General features: G+C 38.7%; 2 protein-coding genes across 5 annotated transcripts in view; one reads left to right on the plus strand and one right to left on the minus strand.

Moving 5' to 3' along the window:
• The window catches only part of KIAA1143 (KIAA1143 ortholog), a 940,736-nt gene that overhangs the window by 25,518 nt on the left and 888,888 nt on the right, over window positions 1–26,330 (minus strand). The window lies entirely within an intron of this gene.
• The window catches only part of KIF15 (kinesin family member 15), a 123,401-nt gene that overhangs the window by 11,921 nt on the left and 85,150 nt on the right, over window positions 1–26,330 (plus strand). For both annotated transcript variants that reach the window (XR_007723487.1, XM_050780505.1), the window contains exons 2-7: window positions 858–900; window positions 1,740–1,923; window positions 4,803–4,879; window positions 7,248–7,285; window positions 11,253–11,350; window positions 12,823–13,002. Coding sequence is in view for 1 of the 2 variants with exons in the window: in XM_050780505.1 (XP_050636462.1) it covers window positions 858–900; window positions 1,740–1,923; window positions 4,803–4,879; window positions 7,248–7,285; window positions 11,253–11,350; window positions 12,823–13,002 (620 nt within the window). In the remaining variant the exon portion in view is untranslated. The remainder of the gene's footprint in view (window positions 1–857; window positions 901–1,739; window positions 1,924–4,802; window positions 4,880–7,247; window positions 7,286–11,252; window positions 11,351–12,822; window positions 13,003–26,330) is intronic.

Raw genomic sequence — 26,330 nt, forward strand, 5'->3', positions numbered from 1 at the left:
ACATTTTAAGTTATACATTTAGTAGTTTTTCTATTGGTTCCCGCACTTTCAGTAAAACCTCAAACGCTGTGTCCTTATCGGGGATTTTCCAGGTGGTGTTTGTCAGGAAATTGAGAGATATATGGTGGGATGTGTTTGTACTGGGCTCAGGAAGTTGAGAGATATATGGTGGGATGTGTTTGTACTGGGCTCAGGAAATTGAGAGATATATGGTGGGATGTGTTTGTACTGGGCCTGTTTGTGTTGAGCCCGGGGCTGAGGAATGTGCCTGATTTCTTTCAATTAAAAGAAAGCTCTCAATGAAAAAAGGAGGTCCTGCCAACAGCCTCCCACCTCACAGATTGAATACCAGGCCACAACACACCAGCTGAAGAGGCCAGGCTTCTCTCCCTGCATAAGGCACAAATTCCCATTGGTTCCACCCCATTCTCCCAGTGTGCATGTGGGCCCTTAGTCTGAGCCACTCCGCATTGATTTATTTCCCTTACTGTGCATGTGTTGAGGGATGGAATTTTTCACTGTGGTTATGTTAGGCAAGCCCCCTGTGCACAATGACCTGGACGGCATTTGGCTGTCTCCTGTCTCTATCACCATGACACTAGGTGTTATGCACAATGACCTGGACGGCATTTGGCTGTCTCCTGTCTCTATCACCATGACACTAGGTGTTATAACCAGTAATGGGTTGGGATAGAATGAGAATAGGATCAAGGCCTCAGCTGTGGAGCACCACATTGTTAATGCCAGGGATCTGAGGAGGCTGAATATAGTAGGCAACGCAGGAGCATGTTAGAGAAGAATAGGATTTCCATATTACAATTTAAATGACCTTTAATGACTTTTTATTTTTATTCCAGCTGAGTTACGCAGTGTGACAAATGGTCAGTCTAACCAAACAAGGTAAGAAAAAAAATATTCTTGATGAACTCCCAAAGGACTAGGGATTGAATATTTTCAAAACAACCATTTAGCTTAGTAAAGAGTACTTATTTCAAAATTTAACTTAGTCCTCAACCAGCTGGAAATGTGAGAAAATCACATATTCCCTTTGCCCTCTCACTTTCCAGGCAAAATAATAGAATCAGTAGCATAATTCTCCTTGGGAATGACTGACTTATTATTGCTAGTAAGAGGGAAATGAGAGACAAGCACTACTTACTCCATGAAATAAACTCACACTCCCTTTGAGTTCAAGTAAAGGGTTGTGAAGGTGCCTGTTGTGAAGTAAATCAGTAAAAGGAATGGGTCATGTGAGACTCTTTAAAAAGAGATAAATTTGGCCGGGTGCAGGGGCTCATGCCAGTAATCCCAGCACTTTGGGAGGCCAAGGTGGGCAGATAACTTGAGGTCAGGAGTTCAAGACCAACCTGACCAAGATGGTGAAACCCCATCTCTACTAAAAGTACAAAAATTAGCTGGGTGTGATGGCAGGTCCCTGTAATCCCAGCTACTTGGAAGGCTGAGGCAGGTGAATCACTTGAACCTGGGAGGTGGAGGTTGCAGTGAGCCAAGACCGCACTGTTGCACTCCAGCCTGGGCAACAAGAACAAAACTCTCCATCTCAAAAAACAAACAAACAAACAAACAAAGAGGTAAATTTGTATGGGGTATGTCTTCGGCTTTGTTGGAGAAACTCATTATAGAAACATTACAGGCAATATGAGACTTGGATCCTTTTTCAGTTTTCTTCTTCAATAAACTGCACTGCTACTTTTTTTTTTTTTTTTTTTTGTCTTTAGTATTGAAGGTGATGCTATCAAAGTTTTTGTGCGAATTCGTCCTCCTGCAGAAAGATCTGGGTCAGCTGATGGAGAGCAGAACTTATGCTTATCTGTGCTCTCCTCCACGAGTCTCCGGCTGCACTCCAACCCTGAGCCCAAGACCTTCATGTTTGATCATGTTGCAGATGTGGATACCACTCAGGTAATGATAATTGGAAATTTAACTTTTTTTTTTTTTTTTTTTTTTTGAGATGGAGTCTCACTCTGTCACCAGGCTGGAATGCAGTGGCATGATCTTGGCTTACTGCAACCTCCGCCTCTAGGTTTCAAGCAATTCTCCTGCCTCAGCCTCCTGAGTAGCTAGGACTACAGGTGCGCACCACCATGCGTAGCTAATTTTTGTATTTTTAGTACAGAAGGGGTTTCACCATGTTGGCCAGGATGGTCTTGATCTCTTGACCTTGTGATCTGCCTGCCTTAGCCTCCCAAAGTGCTGGGATTACAGGTGTGAGACACCTTGCCTGGCTGGAAACTTTACTTTTTACCTGGAACAGGTAGGCCTTCATTAGCTCTAAGAATTTCATTTCTTGGTCAGGTGCGGTGGCTCACGCCTGTAATCCCAGCACCTTGGGAGGCCAAGGTGGGCGAATCACAAGGTCAGGAGATTGAGATCATCCTGGCTAACACAGTGAAACTCCGTCTGTACTAAAAATACAGAAAATTAGCTGGGTGTGGTGGTGGGCACCTGTAGTCCCAGCTACTCAGGAGGCTGAGGCAGGTGAATGGCATGAACCCAGGAGGCGGAGCTTGCAGTGAGCAGAGATTGTACTGCTGCACCCCAGACTGGGCAACAGAGCAAGACTCTGTCTCAAAAAAAAACAAAACAAAAAAAAAGGATTTCTTTTCTGGGTTGGTCTCTTTTTAATTTCATCTGTCTCAAATAAGGAGACTCAAATATTCCATAAATATTTTAAATCTAATTTTATTAAATAGTTTTCTCCTTTTTTCATCAAACTTTGTAGCAGAATGACAAAAGCCTCCTTTTTTTTTTTTCCACCAAGTGATAGGAAATTATGGGCATAGTGTCACATGCCTGTAATCCCAGCTATTCGGGAGGCTAAGGCAGGAGGATCACTTGAGCCCAGGAGTTTGAGGCTACAGTGAGCTATGATAGTGCCACTGCACTCCAGCCTCGGCAACAGAGCAAGACTCTGTCTCTTTAAAAAAAAAAAAAAAAAAAGATCCGTGATGTTCAGTGTAGTAGCCATTAGTTGTATGTGGCTATTTAGATTTAAACTAATTAAATGAAACTTGAAAGTCAGTTCCTCATACACACTAGTTATATTAAAAGTGTTGCTCGTAGGAGATACAGAAGTATGTTATCAGAAGAAAGGGAATTTATTATAGTCATTGGGGAATAATTTAATATTTATTAGGCGCTTATTTATTATTGATTAATCATTATCATCTTATTCATTTTAATAAAACTGCTTTAATTTTAATAAATATATTTTAATAAATAAATTTAAAAAAAAGTGTTGCTTGTGCATCTGAGGCACTGGAGGTTAGTGAAGATGCACTTTTTGGAGCCAGTGCATGATGGAGAAATACCGTTGAACTGCCTAATCTAAGGATTTAGGATTACCATGATGTCAACAAGTGCTTTTCTAATTAACGTCAACTTAATTAAGACCTAGTTAGTGCTATCCAATGGAACTTTCTGCAGTGATGGAAATGTCCTGTATCTGTGCTGTTTGTTACAATGGCCTCTAGCCAAATGTGACTATATAAGTTTAAATTAATTAAATCCAATTTAAAATTCAGTGCGTCAGAGGCACTAGCCACATGTGGCTCCTGAGCACTTTTAATATGGCTAGTATGTATGAGGAACTGACTTTTAAGTTTTGTTTACTTAATTTAAATCTAAATACCTACATATAACTAACGGCTACTATACTGAACATCACAGATTTTTTTTTTTTTTTTTTTAAGAGATGGGGTCTTGCTTTATTGCCAAGGCTGGAGTGTACAAGTGATCCTCCTCCTTAGCCTCCCAAGTAGCTGTGATTATAGGCATGTGTCACTATGCTTGGCTAATTTTTTTTTCATTCCAGGATAAATCTCAATTATGCCCAGCTACATTTTAAATTTTTTGTAGAGATGGTGTCTTGCTGTTCCCCAGGCTGGTCTCGAACTTCTGGCCTCCCAAAGTGCTAGGATTGCAGGTGTGAGCCACTGCACGCAGCCCATCACAGATCTTCAGTATTCCCTTATACATGGAGATGTTTTTGGGCCGACGTTTAGGTCTTTGGATCTTCTTTTATGTGGAGCATAGCTGGCCAAGAGATACATAAAATGAGGGCCTTGTGCAGTGGCTCATGCCTGTAGTCCCAGCACTTTGGGAGGTGGAGGTGAGGTCCACCTCACAAGGTGGATCACAAGGTCAGGAGTTTGAGACTAGCCTGATCAACATGGTGAAACCCCGTTTCTACTAAAAATACAAAAATTAGCCAGGCATGGTTGCGCGCACCTGTAGTCCCAGCTACTCAGGAGGCTGAGGCAGGGGAATTGCTTGAACCTGGGAGGTGGAAGTTTCAGTGAGCTGAGATTGCGCCATTGCCCTAAAGGTGACAGAGTGAGACTCCATCTCATAAATAAATAAATAAAAATAAACTGTAGATTTGGGAGTTCTTACATTCTTAATAAGACTGCATCTACTTATAGGTAAAAATGAAAATAAAATGGAGGTATTGACTGTTCAATGCAAACTTACGAGAAAAATCACTGAAGAAGATATACAGCCATTTTTTTATGCTAGTACCAGTACAATATCTACATGCAATATGCTATACAAAATTCTGTATACAGTTGAGTTGTGTGCTTTAAATCTATAGTTGTATAGGAGATTAATAAATGTAATTATGTTTAAAGTTTTATCATCTTAGATAGTTTAGCCTTTTTTTTGTAGTGGATGTTACCATGTTATTACTAAGCAATTTTTGCTGTTACATTGTAGAATGTAATTTAGGAAAAATGTTTTCATTTTTATGAAATGTTAAACATGTTTGGTTACGTTTGTAGGAGTCTGTATTCTCAACTGTGGCTAAAAGCATTGTGGAGTCTTGCATGAGCGGTTATAACGGTACCATCTTTGCATAGTAAGTTGTTGTCTGTGTCCTTATACATAGTACATGCTTGTATTATTTTCCTGTTGCTGTTGTAACAAATTACCACAGACTTAGTGGCTTAAAACAACACAAATGTATTATCTTACAGTTCTGTAAGTGAAAAGTTCAACTCGGGTCTCTCACAGGCTAAAATCAAGGCGTCAGCAGGGATGCAATTGTTTTGGCAGCTCTGTTCCTTTCTGGAAAATTTGTTTCTTTGCCTTTTTTAGCTTCTAGAGGCCACCCACATTACTTAGCTTACAACCCCCTTTATCTTCAAAACCAACAACATGTAACTCTTTGACTCTTCTTCCTTTGTCACACCTCCCTCTGATAGCAGCTAAAATAGGTTTTCTGATTTTGGGGACTCATATGATTAGACTGGCCCTGCCTGGCTATCAAGGTAGCAGGGATTACACTCGAAGGTAGAGGGGTAGTGTAGAGCAGAGTATCTGTCTAACTATATATATAACATTTTTTTGTAAGAAAGGTTTGTCCAGCCAGGCGTGGTGGCTCATGCCTGTAATCCTAGCACTTTGGGAGGCTGAGGTGGGCGGGTTACCGGAGTTCAGGAGTTCAAGACCAGCCAGGCCAACATGGTGAGACCCCCGTCTCTACTAAAAATACAAAAAAAAAAAAAAAAAAAAAAAATAGCTGGGTGTGGTAGTGCTCACCTGTAGTCCCAGCTTTTCGGGAGGCTGAGGCAGGAATCACTTGAACCCAGGAGGCGGAGGTTGCAGCGAGCCGAGATTGCACTACTGCACTCCAGCCTGGGTAACAGGGTGTGACTCTGTCTCAAAAAAAACAAAACAAAACAAAAAAGAAAGATTTGTATGTTTTCCACATTTATTTATTCAATTATTTATATGTTATGGATGTACATTTATTTTATTCTTTAGGTTATAATCCAATACTAAAAATTATTTACCTTGTTGTTTCTGTTGTTCCAGCTTTGCCCAATGGGCCCTCCTTGAGGTTGGTTTTTGTGTCCCTTTGCTATAGCTCACCCTTTTGTTTTTTGAGGACCTTCTTACTTTGTGATGCTACAAGATGCTCTGGGCTCATCTTGTGTTTTCCCTGACCTATGCCTAGAATGAACCCTAATTCCTTTAATTGGAGCATGGTATTTAGCAACCAAGATCTGGGCGCTAGGTGTGTTTGGTTTGTTGCTTCTAGGCCTTCTCAGCAGACAGAGCTAGGTAATACATGGCGGGGTGGGTATACTGTCTGGTTTACTGAGGACAATACCAATTGTCAAGTATTATTAATAGTGTCCTCTTCACTCTCAAGTGCCTGTTTGAACAATAATCTGTAGGATTACCCTATTTGTAGGGGACTCAATAATATCCATTTCTCATTCTGAGTTACTAAAGAACTTTTTTCCTCTTTTCTTCCAGAAGAAGGGGGTAAAAAACTATAGCATACTGTTTTCTAGTTTTGGGGGGCATTTAATGAAAAAGTAAATTCAAAATTTTCTATTTTTGCTGTGAATCTAAGCTAAAGTCTTTTGATATCCTGATTGACATCTTTAAAATACAACTTTTTTTTTTTTTTTTTTTTTTTTTTTTAAGATGGGGTCTTCTTATGTTGCCCGGTCCTGGAGTGCAGTGGCTATCCACAGCTGTGATTCTAGTGCACCACAGCCTGGAACTCCTAGGCTCAAGCCATCTTCCTACTTCAGCCTCCTCAGTAGCTGGAACTGCCTGGCTTCAACTTTTTTACTTTTAGTTTTTTGTTACTCTTGTTTCTGTTAAGTGGAATAACAGAAGATATGACACTGCAGAAAAACCTATAGCATAAGAATTTTTTTATTGCTTTATATTTAAATGAAGAGATTTTAGTATCTTTTAAAGACAAAGAATTTAGGAAAGGAAATGCTGTATTAGTTAGCATAGCAAAAATTGGAAACAAAAGTTCATTTGATTCTGGTTAAATAAATTATGGTGCTTCAAGATGCTCCACGATCCCAAACCTGTGGAATACGGTGTAGCTATTAAAAATAATGAGGCAGACCTCTATTGCTGACCTAGAAAGGTATCTGAGGTAAAATTAAGGGAAAAACAGGTTGCCAAGCAGTATGAAGAGCATCATCCCAATTTTTGTAAATAAAGATTAAATGAAAACTCTGATGGCTATGTTTGTGTAATACAGAAGCATTTGCCAATTAATAGTGGTTAGCTCTTTGTAGGGAGATTGGAGAGAAAAGAGGAGGATCATTCACTTTTTATCTAATAGAATTTAAAAATGAAAAGAAAATAAGCTAACTTTTTGTGGAGAAAACTTATACACTAGTATTATAATAGGAGTAGTCTTTTAATTTTATGTGTAAAAATAATATGTAAAACATTATTTTTTACAGTGGACAGACTGGCTCAGGGAAGACGTTTACTATGATGGGTAAGTAAATTAAAGACTAACTTTTGTTGGCTTAATCTACCCTTTCTGTGATAACAGTAACCTACAACATTTTGGGGAAAGGCATAATTTCTATATATGATGTTGATCTCTTGAAATTAAGGAGATTTCCCTAGGCTTCTGCCAAGTTGTGAGTTTTTTGCTAGCAAAGTCCATGTGTTAATCATGTTTGCAGCTATGTTTCCAGCTCAATGCCTGGCACAGAGTGGTACTGAATAAACAGTTTTTCAGTAGGATTTAATGAATTTGTATATGTTTATACACCTGTATAACTACTAACCAGATCAAGATTCCTGGTCAGTAACTACCAAACCCTGTCCGCTGGAATGCCTATTACTCTGATCTCTGTCATCATTAATATTGCTTGTTTTTGATCCTCTACAAATAATATTTTATTGTGTATCTTTTGTTTCTGGTCTTTTAGTGTTAAGTTTCTGCGATTCACTCATGTTGTTGCAAGTAGTAGTAGTTTATTTCCATTACTGTATAATATATTATTGTATGAATATACTACACATTTTCTAGTCTACTGTTGATAGACATTTGGATTATTTCAACTTTTCAACCATATGAATAATGTTGCTGTGAACATCTTTTCTTGTGTCTTTTGAAATAATTTGTGTTGGATATGTATCCAGGAAAATTGCTGGATCATAGTATATATGTATATTTAGCTTTAGTAATTCTGCCCAACAGTTTCCCAAAGTGATTATCTCAGTAGTATATGGAAGTTCCAGTTGCTCCACTTCCTTATATGTACTTGAAATTGTCAATTTAAAACATTTTAGGCATTCTTAAGTATGTATAGTATTATCTTATTGTGTGTTTATTTCTGTTGACAACTGAATACCTTTCATATGTTTATCTGATATATCAATAGCCTCTCTGTTGAAATGCCCATTCAAGCTTTTTTCTCCCATTTGAAAAATTAGCTTGACTTTTTCTTACTCATTGGTGGATATTCCTTATAAAACAGAGAAGTTAGCCTTTTGTCTATGATATGGATTCCAGATTTTTCTCTAGGTTTTTCATTTGTCTTTTGACTTGAGGTTTTTTTTTTTCTATGCTAAAGTTTTATTTTACATGGCTGAATTTTTTTTTTTTTTTTTCTTCTTCTTTTTTTTTTTTTTTTTTTTTTTTGAGACGGAGTCTCGCTCTGTCGCCCAAGCTGGAGTGCAGTGGCCGGATCTCAGCTCACTGCAATCTCCGCCGCCCGAGTTTACGCCATTCTCCTGCCTCAGCCTCCCGAGTAGCTGGGACTACAGGCGCCTGCCACCTCGCCCGGCCTATTTTTTGTATTTTTTAGTAGAGACGGGGTTTCACCGTGTTAGCCAGGATGGTCTTGATCTCCTGACCTCGTGATCCGCCCGTCTCGGCCTCCCAATTTCTTCTTCTTTTTTTAATTTTTTTGAGACAGAGCCTCCCCCCTGTCGCCTAGGCTAGAGTGCAGTGGTGCAATCTTGGCTCACTGCAACCTCCACCTCCTGGGTTCAAGGCAATTCTCCAGCCTCAGTTTCCCAAGTAGCTGGGATTACAGGCATGCGCCACCACACCCGGCTAATTTTTGTATATTTAGTAGAGATGGGGGTCTCACCATGTTGGCCAGGCTGGTGTCCAACTTCTGGCTTCAAGTGCTCTACCTGCCTCGGCCTCCCAAAGTGCTGGGATTACAGGCAGAAGCCACTGCACCCGGCTTCTTTTTCTTCTTTAATGGCTTCTGAATTGTGAGTTGTAGTAAGAAAGGTCTTCCTCTCTCTCTGAGGTTATAACAACAACAACAACAACAAATAATTGAATACTTGTACTTACAGTATGCCCGGCACTCTTGAAGACACTGTTGGTTTACTTGAATACAAGGCAGTGTCCTGGCTCTTGTGGACCTTCTGATTTTCAGGCAGGGGGAATACACAATTAAAAGCAAATACACCTCTAGAAATTATGCCAGAGGTAATAAGTGCTATGAATTAAAATAAAGCAATGTAAAGGGATGGAAAAAAGTAGAGGGTGCTATTTTAGGTGGTGGGTCAGGAAAGATCTCTCAGGAGGTCACCTTTGAGGTTATTAAGTGAAAGAAGAGTGAACAACGAGACTGTCCAAGAGAATAATCTTACAGGCAGAGGAACAGCAGTTGCACAGGCCCTGAGGTGGGTGCACACTCAAGAATGTTTGAAGAACAGCAGAAGACCCATTGAGAGTGGAGTTTTCCAGGATAAGGGGCTGGTAGCATGGGAAGTCGGAGCTATACCCTAGGGCCAGGTCATATAGGCCCTGGTGAGGATTTTGGATTTTGTTTTGAATATGATGTGACATTATTGGAAGAGTTCTTTTTTAAAATAAACAAATAGGAAGTACATGATCTGATATATAATTAAAAGGATTACTCAGGCAGCTAAGTGGAATAAAGGCTATTGGGGATAGAGCAAGGATTAGGAGATACTGTAGTGGGTCAGGCAAGAGATGATGAAGGTAATTAAAGATTTGTTGAATCTTTGTCTATTTGTGTTGCTGTAAAGAAATACCTGAGGCTGGGTAATTTATAAAGAAAAGAGGTTTACTTGGCTCACAGTTCTGCAGGTCATAGAAGAAGCGTGGCACCAGCATCTGCTCGGCTTCTGGTGAGGGCCTCATGCTGCTTCAGCTCATGGCAGAAGACAAAGGGGAATGGGCATGCAGCGATTACGTGGTGAGAGAGGAAAGTGAGAGAGAGGAAAGTGAGAGAGAGAGAGAGGAAAGTGAGAGAGAGGGAGAGTGGCAAAGAGAGAGAGAGAGATGAGGAAGTGCCAGGCTGTCTCCAACAACTAGTTCTCTTGGGAAATAAGAGAACTCACTCCCATGAGAATGGCACCAAGCCTTTCATGAGTGGTTGTGCCCCCCCGCACTCCATGACCCAAAAATGTCCCAGCAAGCCACACCTCCAACAGTGGGGATCAAATTTCAACATGAGAATTGGGGCCAAACATACTATACCAAATTGATCTTTGTATAATATATTCTCCAACAGGAAAATGATGTAAAATTATCTGCATGTTCTAATATTCATTCTCTTTATTCATTTACTTGCATTTTTCTACCTCTGTTATGTGTTTCTTAAGCTACGGGTTACAAGGACTATTTAAAATATTCCAGGTGTGGTGCAAGGCCTTCTACCAAAGACAACTATTATATTTTAAAATTTTTTCTTTATTTTTCTTCTGCATATCAGCATTTTGTTAGTTCCTTTGGTCTCTAAGGCATACTTCACCAATATTTTGATTGTTAAATAGATCTAGATCTTTTCTAGCTATATATATTTTTTCTGGGAAATATTGCTATAACTTGAATTAGAATTCCTTAGAATCCTGCTATTTACATATACACTGATACCTCTTCCTTTTCCCAGTGTAACAAAATAGAGACTCTGCATTTTTCTGTCTGCATGGAAATCTTATAGGATATTCTTACAGTACTTTTCTTAACAGCTTGGCTTTTATTGCCTAATTTTTAAAAAAATCAACTAGCTAATCGTGATTTTTAGTACCTAATGTGTTTAAAGCACTAACGTGGCTCTCAGTGCTTTGCCTTTACACTCTCAGTTAATTCTTTCCAATAACCCTATGTGGTATTTATTACCATTATTATCCCCATTTTATAACTGAGAACTCTGCAGCTTAAGAGGGATTTAGTAATTAGCCTATGGTCACAAGGTATGGGGCCAAGGCCTGGAGCACAGGTCAGTCTATGAGACCAAATGTGCTGCAATAAAGTACAGTTGTTTGATATTCCTGCAGATTTTGGTACCTGGCAGTTGGAAAAATTTCAATTCCTCTCACAGACCTAAATTTAACTTGCTTGGAGCACAAGTAGGAAAATCATTATATAGTATAATCATCTTATTTCTATGTAAATTGCCATTTTGAAAGACTCTTGGAATAGAATAAAAATCCAGTGTTTATTTTTTTAACTTTTTTAGGACCATCTGAATCTGATAATTTTTCTCATAACCTGAGAGGAGTAATCCCACGAAGTTTTGAATATTTGTTTTCCTTAATTGATCGTGAAAAAGAAAAGGTAAAACTTAATGTAAAAATAAAGTGGTTCTATGAAATGTCTAATTTTGAATAGGTAGCTACTGATAATTAGCTCATGATACATGGTGGAGCATGAATGGTACTACTCTACAATGTGGATAGACTAGTGTGGTATAAGAAAACCTTTCAGTTCTGAGGATAATATTAAGGATTCTGAGTTGTTTTATCTCAATTGAGTTTTTAGTTTATAAAACATACATTATCCTTTATCCCAAATTGCTAGTTTACAAGAAAGGAAAATAATGCTTCTGGGGCTCTCAAAAAAAAATATTTTGCAAGAGAGAAACTGTAAAGAAAATCTCAGCTGAGGAAAACAGATACATTAATACTCTAAGCCTAATCATCTACCTGTACCTAGGCTCACAGGTGACTGCAGGTGTCCCTAAATCCTCATGGCATCCAGCAGTGATGGACTCATCCTCACCATCTTTGTAGCACCTGCTACTGCCTTCCCATGGTCTTTGTGCTCCACATGTGGTATGGCTCCATCACTGTGGGGATATGGTCTTTCCTCCTACATTGGCTCCCAGGTTGGGCCTTCTCACAATTGTGCTGATTTAGCTTGGGGAAGTCGGGGCTTAGAACCATTTGTGTTTTATGTTCCATTACTTATGTACCAAAGAAACTTATATATAACATTGGTTTGCCATTTACTCCTTTGCAGAAATCACCTATCTGTAACACTGAAGTTAGACACACGAATTGTGTGGCAGTGAAATAATTTAGTACCATGCATTTCTATGGTTAAAAATCCTATAAAGTCTTTTAAAATAAATTATTTTCAGTCGTTTGAAGAACATAACACTTGTTTCAAATAAAACTTTATGAGGACATCAAATATATAAGACAGACAAAAATGGAATTTCCCAACTGGACTGCTCAATTCTCCTCTCCCTGTATTAGCTCCCAGGCACCTGTGGAGGCCTCTAGGGTGCCTGGGACCACACTTTGATGCAGCTCTAAAATATAACCACGTGTTAAAACTAGTTATCGGCCGGGCGCGGTGGCTCACGCCGGTAATCCCAGCACTTTGGGAGGCTGAGGTGAATCACAAGATCAGGAGATCGAGACCATCCTGGCTAACACAGTGAAACCCCATCTCTACTACAAATACAAAAAATTAGCCGGGCGTGGTGGGAGGCACCTGTAGTCCCAGCTACTCAGGGGGCTGAGGCAGGAGAATGGCACAAACCCGGGAGGCGGAGCTTGCAGTGAGCCCAGATCACACCACTGCACTCCAGCCTGGGTGACAGAGTGAGACTCCATTTCAAAACAAAACAAAACAAAAAACTAGTTATCTAGATTTTTTTACTTTTAGGTATCTTATATTGTATTAAAGGATAATAGCGTAGGAGATTTATGTCTTGTGAAGCAAGTGCAAAATTAATGCTTATGAAAACTAGGTATGAACACATGAAAATAATGTATCTAAATGAGGCTTCTTTTTTACAGGCTGGAGCTGGGAAGAGTTTTCTTTGTAAGTGTTCCTTTATTGAAATCTACAACGAGCAGATATATGACCTACTGGACTCTGCATCAGCTGGACTGTACTTAAGGGAGCATATCAAGAAGGGAGTCTTTGTTGTTGGTGCAGTGGAGCAGGTGGTAACCTCAGCTGCTGAAGCCTATCAGGTACCCTGCAAGGAGTACTTATTTGGTGCTTAGGCAACAAACCTGCTGTGAAAGCACCCCAATCTCAAAAAAGCAAGAATTGAGGTGCCAAAAATATGTCATAAAGGCATAATACAGAATGTTCATGAGAAGTAAAGATAAAATAATATGGCAGTATTTTATTCTATTCCAAGAGTCTTTCAAAATGGCAACCTGGAAAGGGCAACTTAAACAGAAATAAGATGATACATTGTATAATCAGTTTCTTACTTGTCCATATGTCTTTAGTGGTTCCTCCTGGGAGATGCCTGTTTGAGGGGCTTCTGGGAACTCTGGCCTTTAAACCAGCTGGCTGTTCTTTTCTATGTTGCTTGCTTGTTAGGTGTCAAAAGCTAACTTATCTTGAGCATTCAGCTCAGGACAAGCAAACCTCTTGACAGGAATTTACAAAATATTCTAGATAAGTTTTTATGAAATCTGATCTGGTCCAATGATTTGAAAGTTTTTTTATTATGTAGCATTTGACACATATAAAATATTGCCACACACATGTAAGTTACCAAGCATAATGTTAAAGTGAACATTCAGGAGGCTTTTAGACAATTTAAAGACCCTAGTATCACCAGTACTATCCTATTTACTGGTGATATTTGGTTTTTTAAATATACTATAAATAGGTAAATAGGATACCTGTCCTCCCTATCCCATATCCCTGGCTCCTCTCCAAAATTAAGCACTAAGTTGAATGTCATTATCATTTTCTTCCACTTTTAAATCAATATATATGTGGTTTTGCCTCTTTTTGAGTTTGAAAAAACACATATTTAGCTCTCTCTGACTTTAAAAACTCAACGTGGTTTATGAAATCTATGTTGCATTTCATTTATTTTCACTGCTGTATGATATTTCATAATTTATTCTTTTATCTTCAACAAGCCTCTTGATTCCAGCTATTTAAATTGAGACTCCCCCAAGCAAGAGACAGGTTCTACTTGTGACCAAATGTGTGTATGCATACATACTCAAGAAATTGTGTTGAGTTTTTTATTGGAATTACATTGCAGTTATAGACCAGTTTAGAGGGATAACATTTTTTTACAATGTTTTACAATATTCAGTCCATACATTAACATGGTATGTCTCCTCTTTTATTTAGATCTTTAATGTCTTGCAATATAATTTTAATAATTTTCATCATAAAAGTCATACATACTTTTTGTTAACTTTATTCCAGTATACCTTATGTTTTTAGTTGCTGTAATAATCTTTTTTTATTTTCATTTTTATTTATTTTTTATTTATTTATTTATTTTTTGGAGACAGAATCTTGCTGTGTTGCCCAGGCTGGAGTGCAGTGGCGTGATCTCAGCTCACTGCAACCTCTGTCTCCTAGGTTCAAGCAATTCTCATGCCTTAGCCTCCCAAGTAGCTGAGACTACAGGTGCACACTACCATGCCTGGCTAATTTTTTGTGTTTTAGGAGAGACAGAGTTTCACCATGTTGCCCAGGCTGATCTTGAACTCCTGAGCTTAGGCAATCCACCCGCCTTGGCCTCCCAAAGTGCTAGGATTACAAGCATGAGCTACTGCGCCCAGCACATAGTCTCTTTTTAAAATTACATTTACTGTTTGGTGTGTATAGAAATGCAGTTGAATTTTTTTTTTTTTTTTTTTTTTTTGAGATGGAGTCTCGCTCTGTTGCCCAGGCTGGCGTGCAGTAGCGTGATCTCGGCTCACTGAAAGCTCTGCCTCCCGGGTTCACGCCATTCTCCTGCCTCAGCCTCCCGAGTAGCTGGTTCTACAGGCGCCTGCCACTACGTCTGGCTAATTTTTTTTGTTGTTGTTGTTTAGTAGAGACGGGGTTTCACCGTTTTAGCCAGGATAGTCTCGATTTCCTGACCTCGTGATCCACCTGCCTTAGCCTCCCAAAGTGCTGGGATTACAGGCAAGAGCCATCGCGCCCGGCCAAAATGCAGTTGATTTTTATAAGATGCTTTTATAATCAGTTACCTTGCTAACTATCTTAAAAAATCAAGAATGTGTGTTAAAGTTTTGTTTCATGCTTTTTCCACTGTTGTTGAGATAATCTTGTGTTTTTTCTTCTTTAACATGTTAACTTGATAAAGTACTAGATTAAGATTTGCTAATATTTTGTTTAGTATTTTTCATCAATTTAAAAAATTGAGATCAATCTGTAATTTCCTTTGTCCTATTCCGTTTTTGTTTTTGTTTTTGTTTTTTTTTGAGACAGGGTCCCACTCTGTCATCCAGGCTGGAGTACAAGTGACACAGACAATCATGGCTCACTGCAGCCTTGACTTCCTGGGCCTAACAGATCCTCCCACCTCAGCCTCCCTAGTAGCTGAGACTACAAGTGCACAGCATTATGTTTGGCTGAGTTTTGAATTTTTTTGTAGAGATGAAGTTTAGCCATGTTGTCCAGGCCAGTCTTGAACTCCTGGGCTCAAGCATTTCACCTGCCTCAGCCTCCCACTATAAGCGTGAGACACTGCACCCGGCCCTATTCTCTTTGTTTTGTTTTATTTATCAACGTTACTTGTTTTCTGAAAGTATTTATGCCTGGGATGACTTATTCTTAGAACATATAGTAGAACTCAGCTGCAAAATTATCTGGGTCTTGTGAGAAGATTTTTAACTACAAAAAAAAATTATTTTAATAGAGCCATGCAGTCATTTTATTTCTTCTTGGGTCAGTGTTAGTAAGTTATGTATTCTTAGAAAAATTTCAGTTTCCTCTTAGTTTTCAAGTATATTGGCATAAAGTTGTTCCTAGTATTCACATTTTTACAATCTTTACCATAACTGCCATTTTGTTTGCTTTTTACATGGTTGTTATTGTTTATATGGACTTGCTCTTTAATATTTTCTTTGTTTTTAGTTTCTCCTGGGTTTATCTTGCTGTTCTTTTTCCAGCTTCTTAAGCTGGATGTTTACTCGTGTTGGCATTTCTTTTGTGATATAAGTATTTAATGCTATAAATTTTTACTTCTTAATACTTCTTTAACTTCACACAAGTTTTAATATTTTAATTATCGTGTAGATCCAAATATTTTTCTATAATTTTTTTGACTCATTAATTACTTAGAAATGTGATTTTAAATTCCAAAGTGTGTGGTTTTTCTAACTTATTTCTCATGTTGATTCTCAACTGCATTGGGATCAGAGAATGTGGTCTTATGTGACATCTAGTCTTTGAGATTTTTTTGAGACATAATTTGTGGATTTATAACAATTTTTTTCAAGTGTGCCATGTGTGCTTAACAAGAATATGTATCCTTGGTACAAGGTTTTATATTTTTGCTAGTTTTCTTGTCCCTGTAATCTATTGATACTTCAGAGAGATGCACTGATTTCCCACTAAAGTGTTGGTTTTTCAGTTTCATTGCGATTTTTCTCTGTATGTGTATGTATATATATATACATACACATATGGAAACACAACAAGTCCTCACTTAACATCCTGAGAGGTTCTTGGAAACTGACTTTAAGTGAAACAATGTATAATAAAACCAATTTTACTACAGACTAATTGATACAAAGAAGAGTTAAGTTCCTACTGCATATTTCTAGTCATAAAAGCATCACCAAACTTCCCAATAAGGACCCAACACACTTCTAATATTAAACATTAAAATGTGAACTATACATTCATTTTAAAAAGATGATAAAAACAACTAAGATAATTGTTTACCCAGGTTTGGTGGATAAGTGAGTGATGGCAGTCATGGTGTTGGGTTAAATCGGGAATAAATGTTTACAAAGTAGAAATTGTCAGGAGCACTTCCTACCGCCATACAGTTCAGAAACAAGCGATAACAAATATGGTGGGCTCACTGAGTACTTTCGTACTGCATTGTTTATTGTCCTGTATTTGTATGAGTATCATATACTTTATGAAATTTTTTTTTTTTTTTTGAGACAGAGTCTCACTCTGTCTCCAAGGCTAGAGTGTAGTGGTGCGATCTCAGCTCACTCCAACCTGTGCCTCCTGGGTTCAAATGATTCTTGTGCCTCAGCCTCCTGAGTAGCTAGGACTACAGGCATGTGCCACCACATCTGGCTAATTTTTTGTATTTTTATTAGAGGTGGGGTTTCGTCATGTTGGCCAGACTGGCCTTGAACTCCTGACCTCAGGTGATCTGCCCTCCTCGGCCTCCCAAAGTGCTCGGTTTACAGGCATGAGCCACCACACCTGGCCACTTTATGAATTTTTATTTGGCAATATTTGTATTAATTCATTTTCTACCATGCTTATTCCTGTTCAGGTTTACATGTGGCAGAAACCAACCAAGACAGGACACCATTCTATTGCAGGCACATACATCCAGTCAGTCAGACTGGGATCATTTGGATGTGCCAGTTCCCTTACCATGCACATCTTTGGAATGTGGGAGGAAACGAGAGTACCTAGAGAAAACCCATGCAGACAAGAGGAGAACCGTAAACTTTACACAGACAGTTGCCCTGGCTGGAAATCATTTTTTTTCCTCAACTTCGTAACAAAATAACATTGAATGAAATGAAATGGAGGACCTGCTGCTGTGGACTCTTTTGTTCGGTGTATATAGAAGTGTAGAATTAGTATATATCTTCCTTTTATTTTCATCTATAATTCTTTATTGACCCTACACTTTCCTGTCAACACATTTTGCTTTACAAATATGTTTTGTTTGATGTTCACATACCACTCAACATTCTTTTGATTACCATTTGCCTGGTATATGTTTCTCCATCAGGCTTTCTGTTTCTTTCTTTTTTTTTTTTTTTTGAGTCTCGCTCTGTCACCAGGCTAGAGTGCAGTGGCGTGATCTTGGCTCACTGCAACCTCCGCCTCCCAGGTTCAAGCTATTTTCCTGCCTCAGCCTCCCGAGTAACTGGTACTACAGGCGCGTGCCAGTGTGCCCCGTTAATTTTTGTATTTTTAGTAGAGACAGGGTTTCACTATGTTGGCCAGGATGGTCTCGATCTCTTACCTCATGATCTGCCCACCTTGGCCTCCCAAAATGCTGGGATTACAGGCGGATTACAGGCGTGAGTCACCGCGCCCGGCCCCTTCTGTTTCTTAATATTTCAAGTGTTTATTGTAAACCACAAAGCTATACTTTGCTCTTTTTTTTAATCGCTTATGACAGTATCTTACCTAATTTATTTACATTACTGTATGATTGTTGATATTGTTAGACTGGTTTCTGCTATCTTTTTTAGTGTGTTTTGCCTATTTCATCTAATGCTTCCTTCTTTTCTTGCCTTTTTGTTTTTGATCCACTATGCAGCATGATTTGTTGAAAAAAACTTTCTTTTTCCCATTACATTGCCTTTGCACCTTTGGTGAATTGACTGTACACATATGGGTTTATATCTAACTGTATTCTGTTCTGTTGATCTGTTTCTTTTCATCAATACTAAACTGTCTTGATTATTACATAACTTGTTGCTAAGTAGTGTCTTTAGATCAGGGACGGTAAGTCTTCCAACATTGTTCTTTTTAACAATTATTTTGGTTATTCATTGTCCTTTGCATTTTCATTTACATAGAACCAGTTTATCAATTTCTACAAAATAGGCTGCTGGGATTTTGAGTGGGATTGTGTTGAATCTATCAATTATTTTTGGTAGAATTGGCATCTTAACAACATTGAGTCTCCCAGTCTATGAACATTCACCAAGTATTTTTGTTTTTGATTTTTTATTTTGATTTTTGTAGAAGTATTCAAGCAAACATGCTTGTATTTGCTTTTTCTCCTTATGTTGCACAAGTGACAGCATACTGTGCTATTTTTATACCTTGCCTTTTTTATTTTAGAGACCAAGTCTCACTATGTTGCCTAGGCTGGAGTGCAATGGCGCGATCTCGACTCACTGCAACCTCTGCCTCCTGGGTTCAAGAGATTCTCCTGCCTCAGCCTCCCAAGTAGCTGGGATTACAGGTGTCTGCCACCACGCCCAGCTAAATTTTGTATTTTTTCGTAGAGATGGGGTTTCACCATGTTGGTCAGGCTGGTCCTGAACTCCTGACCTCAGGTAATACACCCGCCTCGGCCTCCCAAAGTGCTGGGATTATAGGCGTGAGCCGTGGTGCCCAGGTGCTTTTTTTAAATAATAGTATTTTGGAATTTGTCTCAGGTTGGAGGATCTCTTTCTTTCTTTTTATAGCTGTATGAATGTATTTCAGATGTATTTAATATGTAATATACAGTATTTAATGTTATAGAAAGAAAGCATAAAGTACTATCCAAGGAATATACAAGATACAAATAGTTGGGGGCAGTGGCTCACTCCTGTAATTGCAGCCTCTTTGGGAGGCCAAGGTGGCGGATCACTTGAAGTCAGGAGTTCAAGACCAGCCTGGCCAACGTGGTGAAACCCCGACTCTACTAAAAATACAAAAAAATTAGTCAGGCATGATGATGCATGCCTGTACTCCCAGCTACTCCAGAGGCTGAGGTGGGAGGATCATTTGAGCCTGGGAGGCAGAGATTTCAGTGAGACATGAACACGTCACTATACTCCAGCCTGGGTAATAGAGTGAGACTCCATCTTAAAAAAAAGAAAAATGATACAAATAATTTCAGTTTTATACTGTTGATGATTAATAGGGTTATTATAGCTAGGACTCTCTGTTGCCCAGGCTGGATGGGAATGGCCTGATCTCGGCTCACTGCAACCTCTGCCTCCTGGGTTCAAGTGATTCTCCTGCCTCAGCTTCCCGAGTAGCTAGGGTTACAGGTGCGTGCCACTACGCCTGGCTAATTTTTTGTATTTTTAGCAGAGACGGGGTTTCACTATGTTAGCCAGATAGGTCTTGATCTCCTGACGTCATGATCCGCCCACCTGGGCCTCCCAAAGTGCTGGGATTACAGGCGTGAGCCACCGCGCCCTGCCAACAGCTACAATTTATTGAGTGAAGGTGCCAAGCACTGTGCTACCTTTTTTGGTACACATTATTTTACTTAATTTTCAACATGCCCTTTGAGATAAAGATACTAATTTCCCCATTTTACCCTATATATACTGTGACTCTCCTACCAAAACTGTGGTCCTCAGAACATCAACATCACCTGAGAGCTTGTTAGAAATGCAGAATCTCAGGCTCCACCTCACACTGAATCTGAATCTGAATTTTAACAACATCCATAGTGTTGGGGTCCGTGCCGGGGGTGGTGGAGAATGAAAGAACACACAAAAGACAAAGACACACAGAGAACATGGCGGCCGCGCTCAGAGCCTCCGCCTCACTTTATTTATACCCCATAAACCCCACGTCAGCAGAAAGAATGCAATGTAAAACAAACTTTCTTTTCTCAGATGTAACCTTCTACTCAGTTCCTTGTTTCTATGCTCTTCCTTATCTGCCCGCCGTCTTGGCGCCTACGGGAGTTCATTAAAAGTTCAATTGGAGATACTGTCCTTGAGCCCTATCTATTCTCAGCATACTGTTTTCAAAGGCCCCTGCATTTCCCCCTTTTTGTTTTAGTAGTTGAGTTTTTAAAGTTAAATTTGCATGCTCAATGATGGCTTGACCTTGACTGTTGCCCTGGATACCGGTGATATGTTGAATATTGTATTGCTGTAAGAAAACTTGTAATTTATGAGAGACATAGGCAGGGGCATTATTAGTTTTAAGTATAAGAGGAATGCCCATGATGGTGAAACAAACCAAGAGATGTGTAATAACAGAATCAGCTTTCTCAGATGGCAACGGAGTGGCCCATTGAAAATGAGAAAAGGTATCAATGGTATGATGAACATACTTTAATCGTCCAAAAGAAGGGACATCTCATGGATTAACCCCAGGATGGAAGGATGGAATGCTCAAAGGAGCACAGGAAAGACAAGCTCGAATAAGAGAACGAGCTTGTTTTGTTCTGCAGCATGTAGGTGGCCGATTAAAAGGGAATCAATCTGAGTATTACCATGAACTAATGGTCCAGGAAATTGAGAATGAGAACAAAGATGAGTGATGAATAAAGGAGCTCGACGTTGGCTCAAAGTAGAAGATAACAAGGAAAAGAGTTTTTGAAGAGAAGAAGTAGCACAAAGAGGTAAAGTGGCCTGAGAAATATAAGAAGTAACATAAACGGCATATTGAGAATCACTAACAATGTTACAACCAGTAGTAGGGAAATCAGGTAAGACCATGAGAATAGCAAACAGTTCTCCCTGTTGCACCGAGGGATAAGGATAAACTGTAACTCGAGATTGATGAACACTCCAATATCCAGCCTTACCATTGCTACTAGCATCAGTAAAAAAGGTAGGACCTTGAACAGGAAATACAGAAATTGGTGAGAAAGGCAACACAGAATGTTGCCTAAAAAATGAAAAGATCGGAGACTTAGGATATTGGGTAGAAAATTGTCCAACAAAAGAAGCGCAAGCAACTTGCCAAGAATCAGAAGTTGCAAAAAGATAAGTGATCTGATTATGAGTGAATTGAGGAATAATTAAGGAAGGATCTCCTCCCCAAAGTTGTCGACAGTGATGCCGTCCTTTGATGATCAGTTCAGCTAAACGATCGATATAAGTAGCCAAGCGTTTAGATATTTTATTGGACAAAAAGATCCATTTTAGTGGTCGACTAGTTTGATGAATCATTCCTGTGGGAGAAGGTAAAGTATGAAATAAACAAAAGGAAGGGCCTTTTGAAGTTGCTCTTCAACAAGCTGGAGTTCTTGTAAAACCAAAGGAGTTAAATGGCGTGAGTTGTCCAAGTGACTCTCTCCTTCTAGAATAGAAAAAAGATGTTATAACTGATATGTTGGTATTCCTAAAACAGGACGCATCCAATTAATGTCTCCTAGAAGCTTTTGAAAATCATTTAATGTTTTTAAATGATCACGTCGAATTTGAATTTTTTGGGGTCGAATATTTTGTGTTCTTAAGGTATAACCTAAATATTGAATAGGAAAATCCAGTTAAATTTTTTCTGTGGCAATATTAAGTGAGTAGAAAGAAAGCTGAGTTTGTAATGATACAAAAGCATCTTGCTGCTTTTCTCTGGTGGGTGCAGCAAGAAGAATGTCATCCATATAATGATATAAAAAAACAGAAGGATGACGCTTTCGAACAGGATCCAAGGCCCTATGGACAAATTATTGACACAAGGTAGGGCTATTTAACGTACCTTGAGGTAAAACTTTCCATTGATATCGAGAAAGTGGCTGAAAATTATTAAAAACAGGGACAGAGAAGATCCATACAATGATAAATTAACACAGTTAGAAACTGATTGTTTACAGGATTTAAAGTCCTATGTACGAATTTTTGACATATAGTAGGGCTATTAAGTATACCCTGGGGAAGAAGCTTTTGCTGATATTTTTGAATAGGTTGTCCATTATTATATTTAGGAATAATAAAGGCAAACTTTTTACAATCTTGAGGTTGTAATGGAATAGAGAAAAAACAATTTTTGAGATCTATGACCATTAATTTTTAACTTTGTGGGATAAGGGCAGGATTAGGAAGACCGGGCTGTAAACTTTCCCTAGGTTGAATGTAAACATTTATAGTTTTAAGAACAAGACAAAGACGGGAATTCCATGCAGAAGTACGTGGCTTTAGATTCCTCTCGGCCATTTGTTTTTTGACTTACTCTTTTAAAATCCTAAGTATTTCTTTAGATAATGGCCACTGTTTCACCTAAAGAGGAGTGGTCGTTTTACACTTTAATTATAAAACTTGAGGCTGGTGAACAGTGGCTATGAGTTTAAAGGATTGTAGCCCATTTTGAACATCATATTTTTGATAGCTGAGGAAATATGAAGAATGTTTAAAAAAGCACCAAATTGTTATGAAAGATTTTGTCCCCAAAGATTAATATTGATAGGAATAATATAAAAAAACACTTGACCTTGTTGACCTTTAGGACTGACACAGGTTAAAGGTTCTACGTTTTGATAAACCACAGAAGCAGCACCCAAGCCAGTGAGTATAACTGAAACTTATCTTTTTTCCCATTGTATAGGCCACTAATTTAAACAAATAATAGACATATTCACCCCCATATCAATTAACCCTTTAAAAACTATTTCATTAATATGCAATGAACATAAGGGCTTTTGATTAGAAACTAAAGTTTCCCAAAAAACAGTTTTTTCTGTGCTACCAAACCCTCCCTATTGAGAATACGTTCCCCTGCCTCTAGGCATATAAATTGTGAACTTGTACCATAATAAGAATTTTATTAGTAACATCAAGATCAATGATTTCTGAAATCATCATTAACTTCCATATAGCACTGTTGTTTTGACCTAACAAAAGTCCTACATGTCCTTTTGGCAAAGGGCCACACACTCTAATAGCTAATTTATATACTCCTCTATTAGGAGACAAAGTATAAGGCTGAGTAATAGCTAAGTCAGCAGCGGCGCTCTGCTTAGTTGCCGCATAAAGCTGAGAAACTGGGGTAAGGTGTGGGATCCTTAAGGAGGACTTGAATTTATTCCTTAATGTTGTAGGCCATTGCTCACTGAATATTGTAGTAGACTTACATTGTAATTGTTGGGGCCTCAAACCTGTGGGCCCCGACTCCCATTTCCCAGGAGAGGAGACAGTAAATTTCCACTTCTATCAGTTTTGGAATGACATTTATTTGTCCAATGTCGACCTTTATCACAACATTTGTACACCTCTGAAGGCAGCTTTCTGCCTCGAGGGATAAAAGTGTTCAATTTTTATGACATTCTTTTTTGAAATGTCTAGGTTTACCACACTGAAAGCAAATACCTTGTTTGTTATTTCTTTTTAAGGCTTTAGACAAAGCTCCAGCAAATAATTGAGCATTATAAATAGCCCCTCCAAAACTAACACAAGTTTTAATATATTTATCTAAATTGGCCCCATTGGCCTTTAACGATTTTAACAATTTTTGACAGTCAGCATATGCATTTTTAAAAGACAATGTTTGTAACAAAATTTTTGAAGCAAAGCCAGCACTCAAAATTTTCAAGACAGCATCCTGAAGACGGGCTACGAAATCTGGATAGGGTTCATTTGTGCCCTGTAAAATCTTCACAGAGGAAAGGGAAGATTTTCCTGTTATCTCTACCTTATTTCAGGCCCTTAAAAACAAAGTCTTGATTTGAGTAAAGGCAACATCATCTAGACCAGCCTGAGCATTAAGAGTAGCATATTGGCCCGTGCCTGTGAGTTGTTCCTCAATGGGTCCTGGGGGATCACACATAACATTTTTTCTAGCCTGTACATGTGCCTTGTCCATTTACCAGCTGTGCAATTATAACCACTGAGAACAATCAAGAAAAGCCTTCCCCAAAGTCTTCCAGTCTATAGGAATCATCAAATTTTCTGATGAAAAAATATCAAGAAGAGCAAGGATAGGGGTCCATAGTTAGAAATGGCAGCTTTCATTTCTTTTAAAAATTTAATTTGTAAGGCATTAAATTGGACATTATTGCCACCATTTGAAAACTGAGCATTAGGCACAAAAGAAGCACAAATAATTAGAAACAGATCCAGCTCCTTAAAAAAATATTTTTTAATTAAAAGTATATATAATATATAATAATACTCATATCCCCAAATATAAAGAATCCCAACATATTAATAAGAAAAGGCAAATAACCCAACCAAAAGTAGCAGAACAAAGAAATGACAATAAACCTATATGTCTAACATCATTACTCATTAGGAAATATGTATATTAATACCAAATTGAGAATCATTACATACACAATACAATGGTTAAAATTTAAAAACACAGAAAATATCAAGAGGTAGTTAATGTGTTAAGCAACTCGAATACTCAACTTCTGTTTGGAGTGTAAATTGGTGGAACCTATGCACCCCTATAACATAACAATTCCCTAGCTGGGGTTATTAATACTATATTAATAGTTAATATTAATGTGCTTATTTATTGACTATTGAAATACTCATAATATTTTAACAAACAATAAGATATACATATACACTGGTTTTGACATATTAAACAGGTGTTTAGTATAAATTTAAAGTATGTCTGATGTGAACAGGGCTTCAACTTTGCCAAACAAAGGTAAAGATAAGGAAGCCGGGGGATTGGAGGCTCTGGAAAATTCTTTTTTAACAGGGCAGAAGGAAAAGAAACAGGGAAAGCTCGCAAAGGTGAATTAGAAGAATATATCTGTAATATTTGTTGAAGCATTTCCATAATACTCTGCATGTCAGAATTTCCCTTAGAAGAAGGAAAAGCTGGCTTTTTCTCTTCTCCCCCTTTTGCTACCCACCCCCCCCCCATCCTCTGTTATCCTGGCACAAATGGGCTCCATTTCAGGTTTATTTTTTTCCCAAATCCTCAGATACCTTTCCTCCTGTGGCTACATCACCACACTCTGAATCAGTCTCAAGTAACTCTGATGTCTGAGTGATAGAGTTACACAAGGTCCACAATTTTGGAGGCATAATATCCCCTAACTGGAGAGCTCTAAGCAGAGCTTTTACTACCTGTAACCATTCTCTGTGATTCAGCTGCACTTTAGTCTGATACTGAAACTAGTAACAATGTTGTTCAACATGGGCAAACAATCACTTCAAAGTCTTTTTCTTTCACTTCTACTCCTATAGACAGCAACAGTCCTTGAAACAGGCGTAAATATTCTGAGGCCAGAGAGATGGAATTCCCATAATGAAAGCTTAGGAAGGTTCCCCTTAACAATATCCGGGCCTTACCCGCCCCTAGGGGGTTCCCCTTCTTGTTCTCCCCTACTCACCTGTGCTGACCCTGCTCGCTGCGCCACTTGTTGGGGTCCGTGCCGGGGGTGGTGGAGAATGAAAGAACACACAAAAGACAAAGACACACAGAGAACATGGCGGCCGCGCTCAGAGCCTCCGCCTCACTTTATTTATACCCCATAAACCCCACGTCAGCAGAAAGAATGCAATGCAAAACAAACTTTCTTTTCCCAGATGTAACCTTCTACTCAGTTCCATGTTTCTATGCTCTTCCTTATCTGCTCGCCTTCTTGGCGCCTACGGGAGTTCATTAAAAGTTCAATTGGAGATACTGTCCTTGAGCCCTATCTATTCTCAGCATACTGTTTTCAAAGGCCCCTGCACCATAGGTGATTCATATGCACCTAAAACTTGTATGTTCTGTTCTGTGGGGTAGGTACCCACATTCCCATTTTACAAATATGAAGGCTGAGCCTTCAAAAGGTCCAGCTGGCCCCAGACCTCACCTAGTAAATAGTGGAGCCACAGTTTGAACTGTGATGCATCTGATTCCAGAGCCTTCATTCTGAACTTTCATGTATCCTGCTTGCCATAGGGAATAGAAGGGAAAAAATACCTTGTAGACCAAAAGAGCTGACAAAACTTTGGGCTTAAAG

Source organism: Macaca thibetana, chromosome 2, assembly GCF_024542745.1.
Source record: "Macaca thibetana thibetana isolate TM-01 chromosome 2, ASM2454274v1, whole genome shotgun sequence".
In the NCBI taxonomy this organism is placed as follows: Eukaryota; Metazoa; Chordata; class Mammalia; order Primates; family Cercopithecidae; genus Macaca; species Macaca thibetana.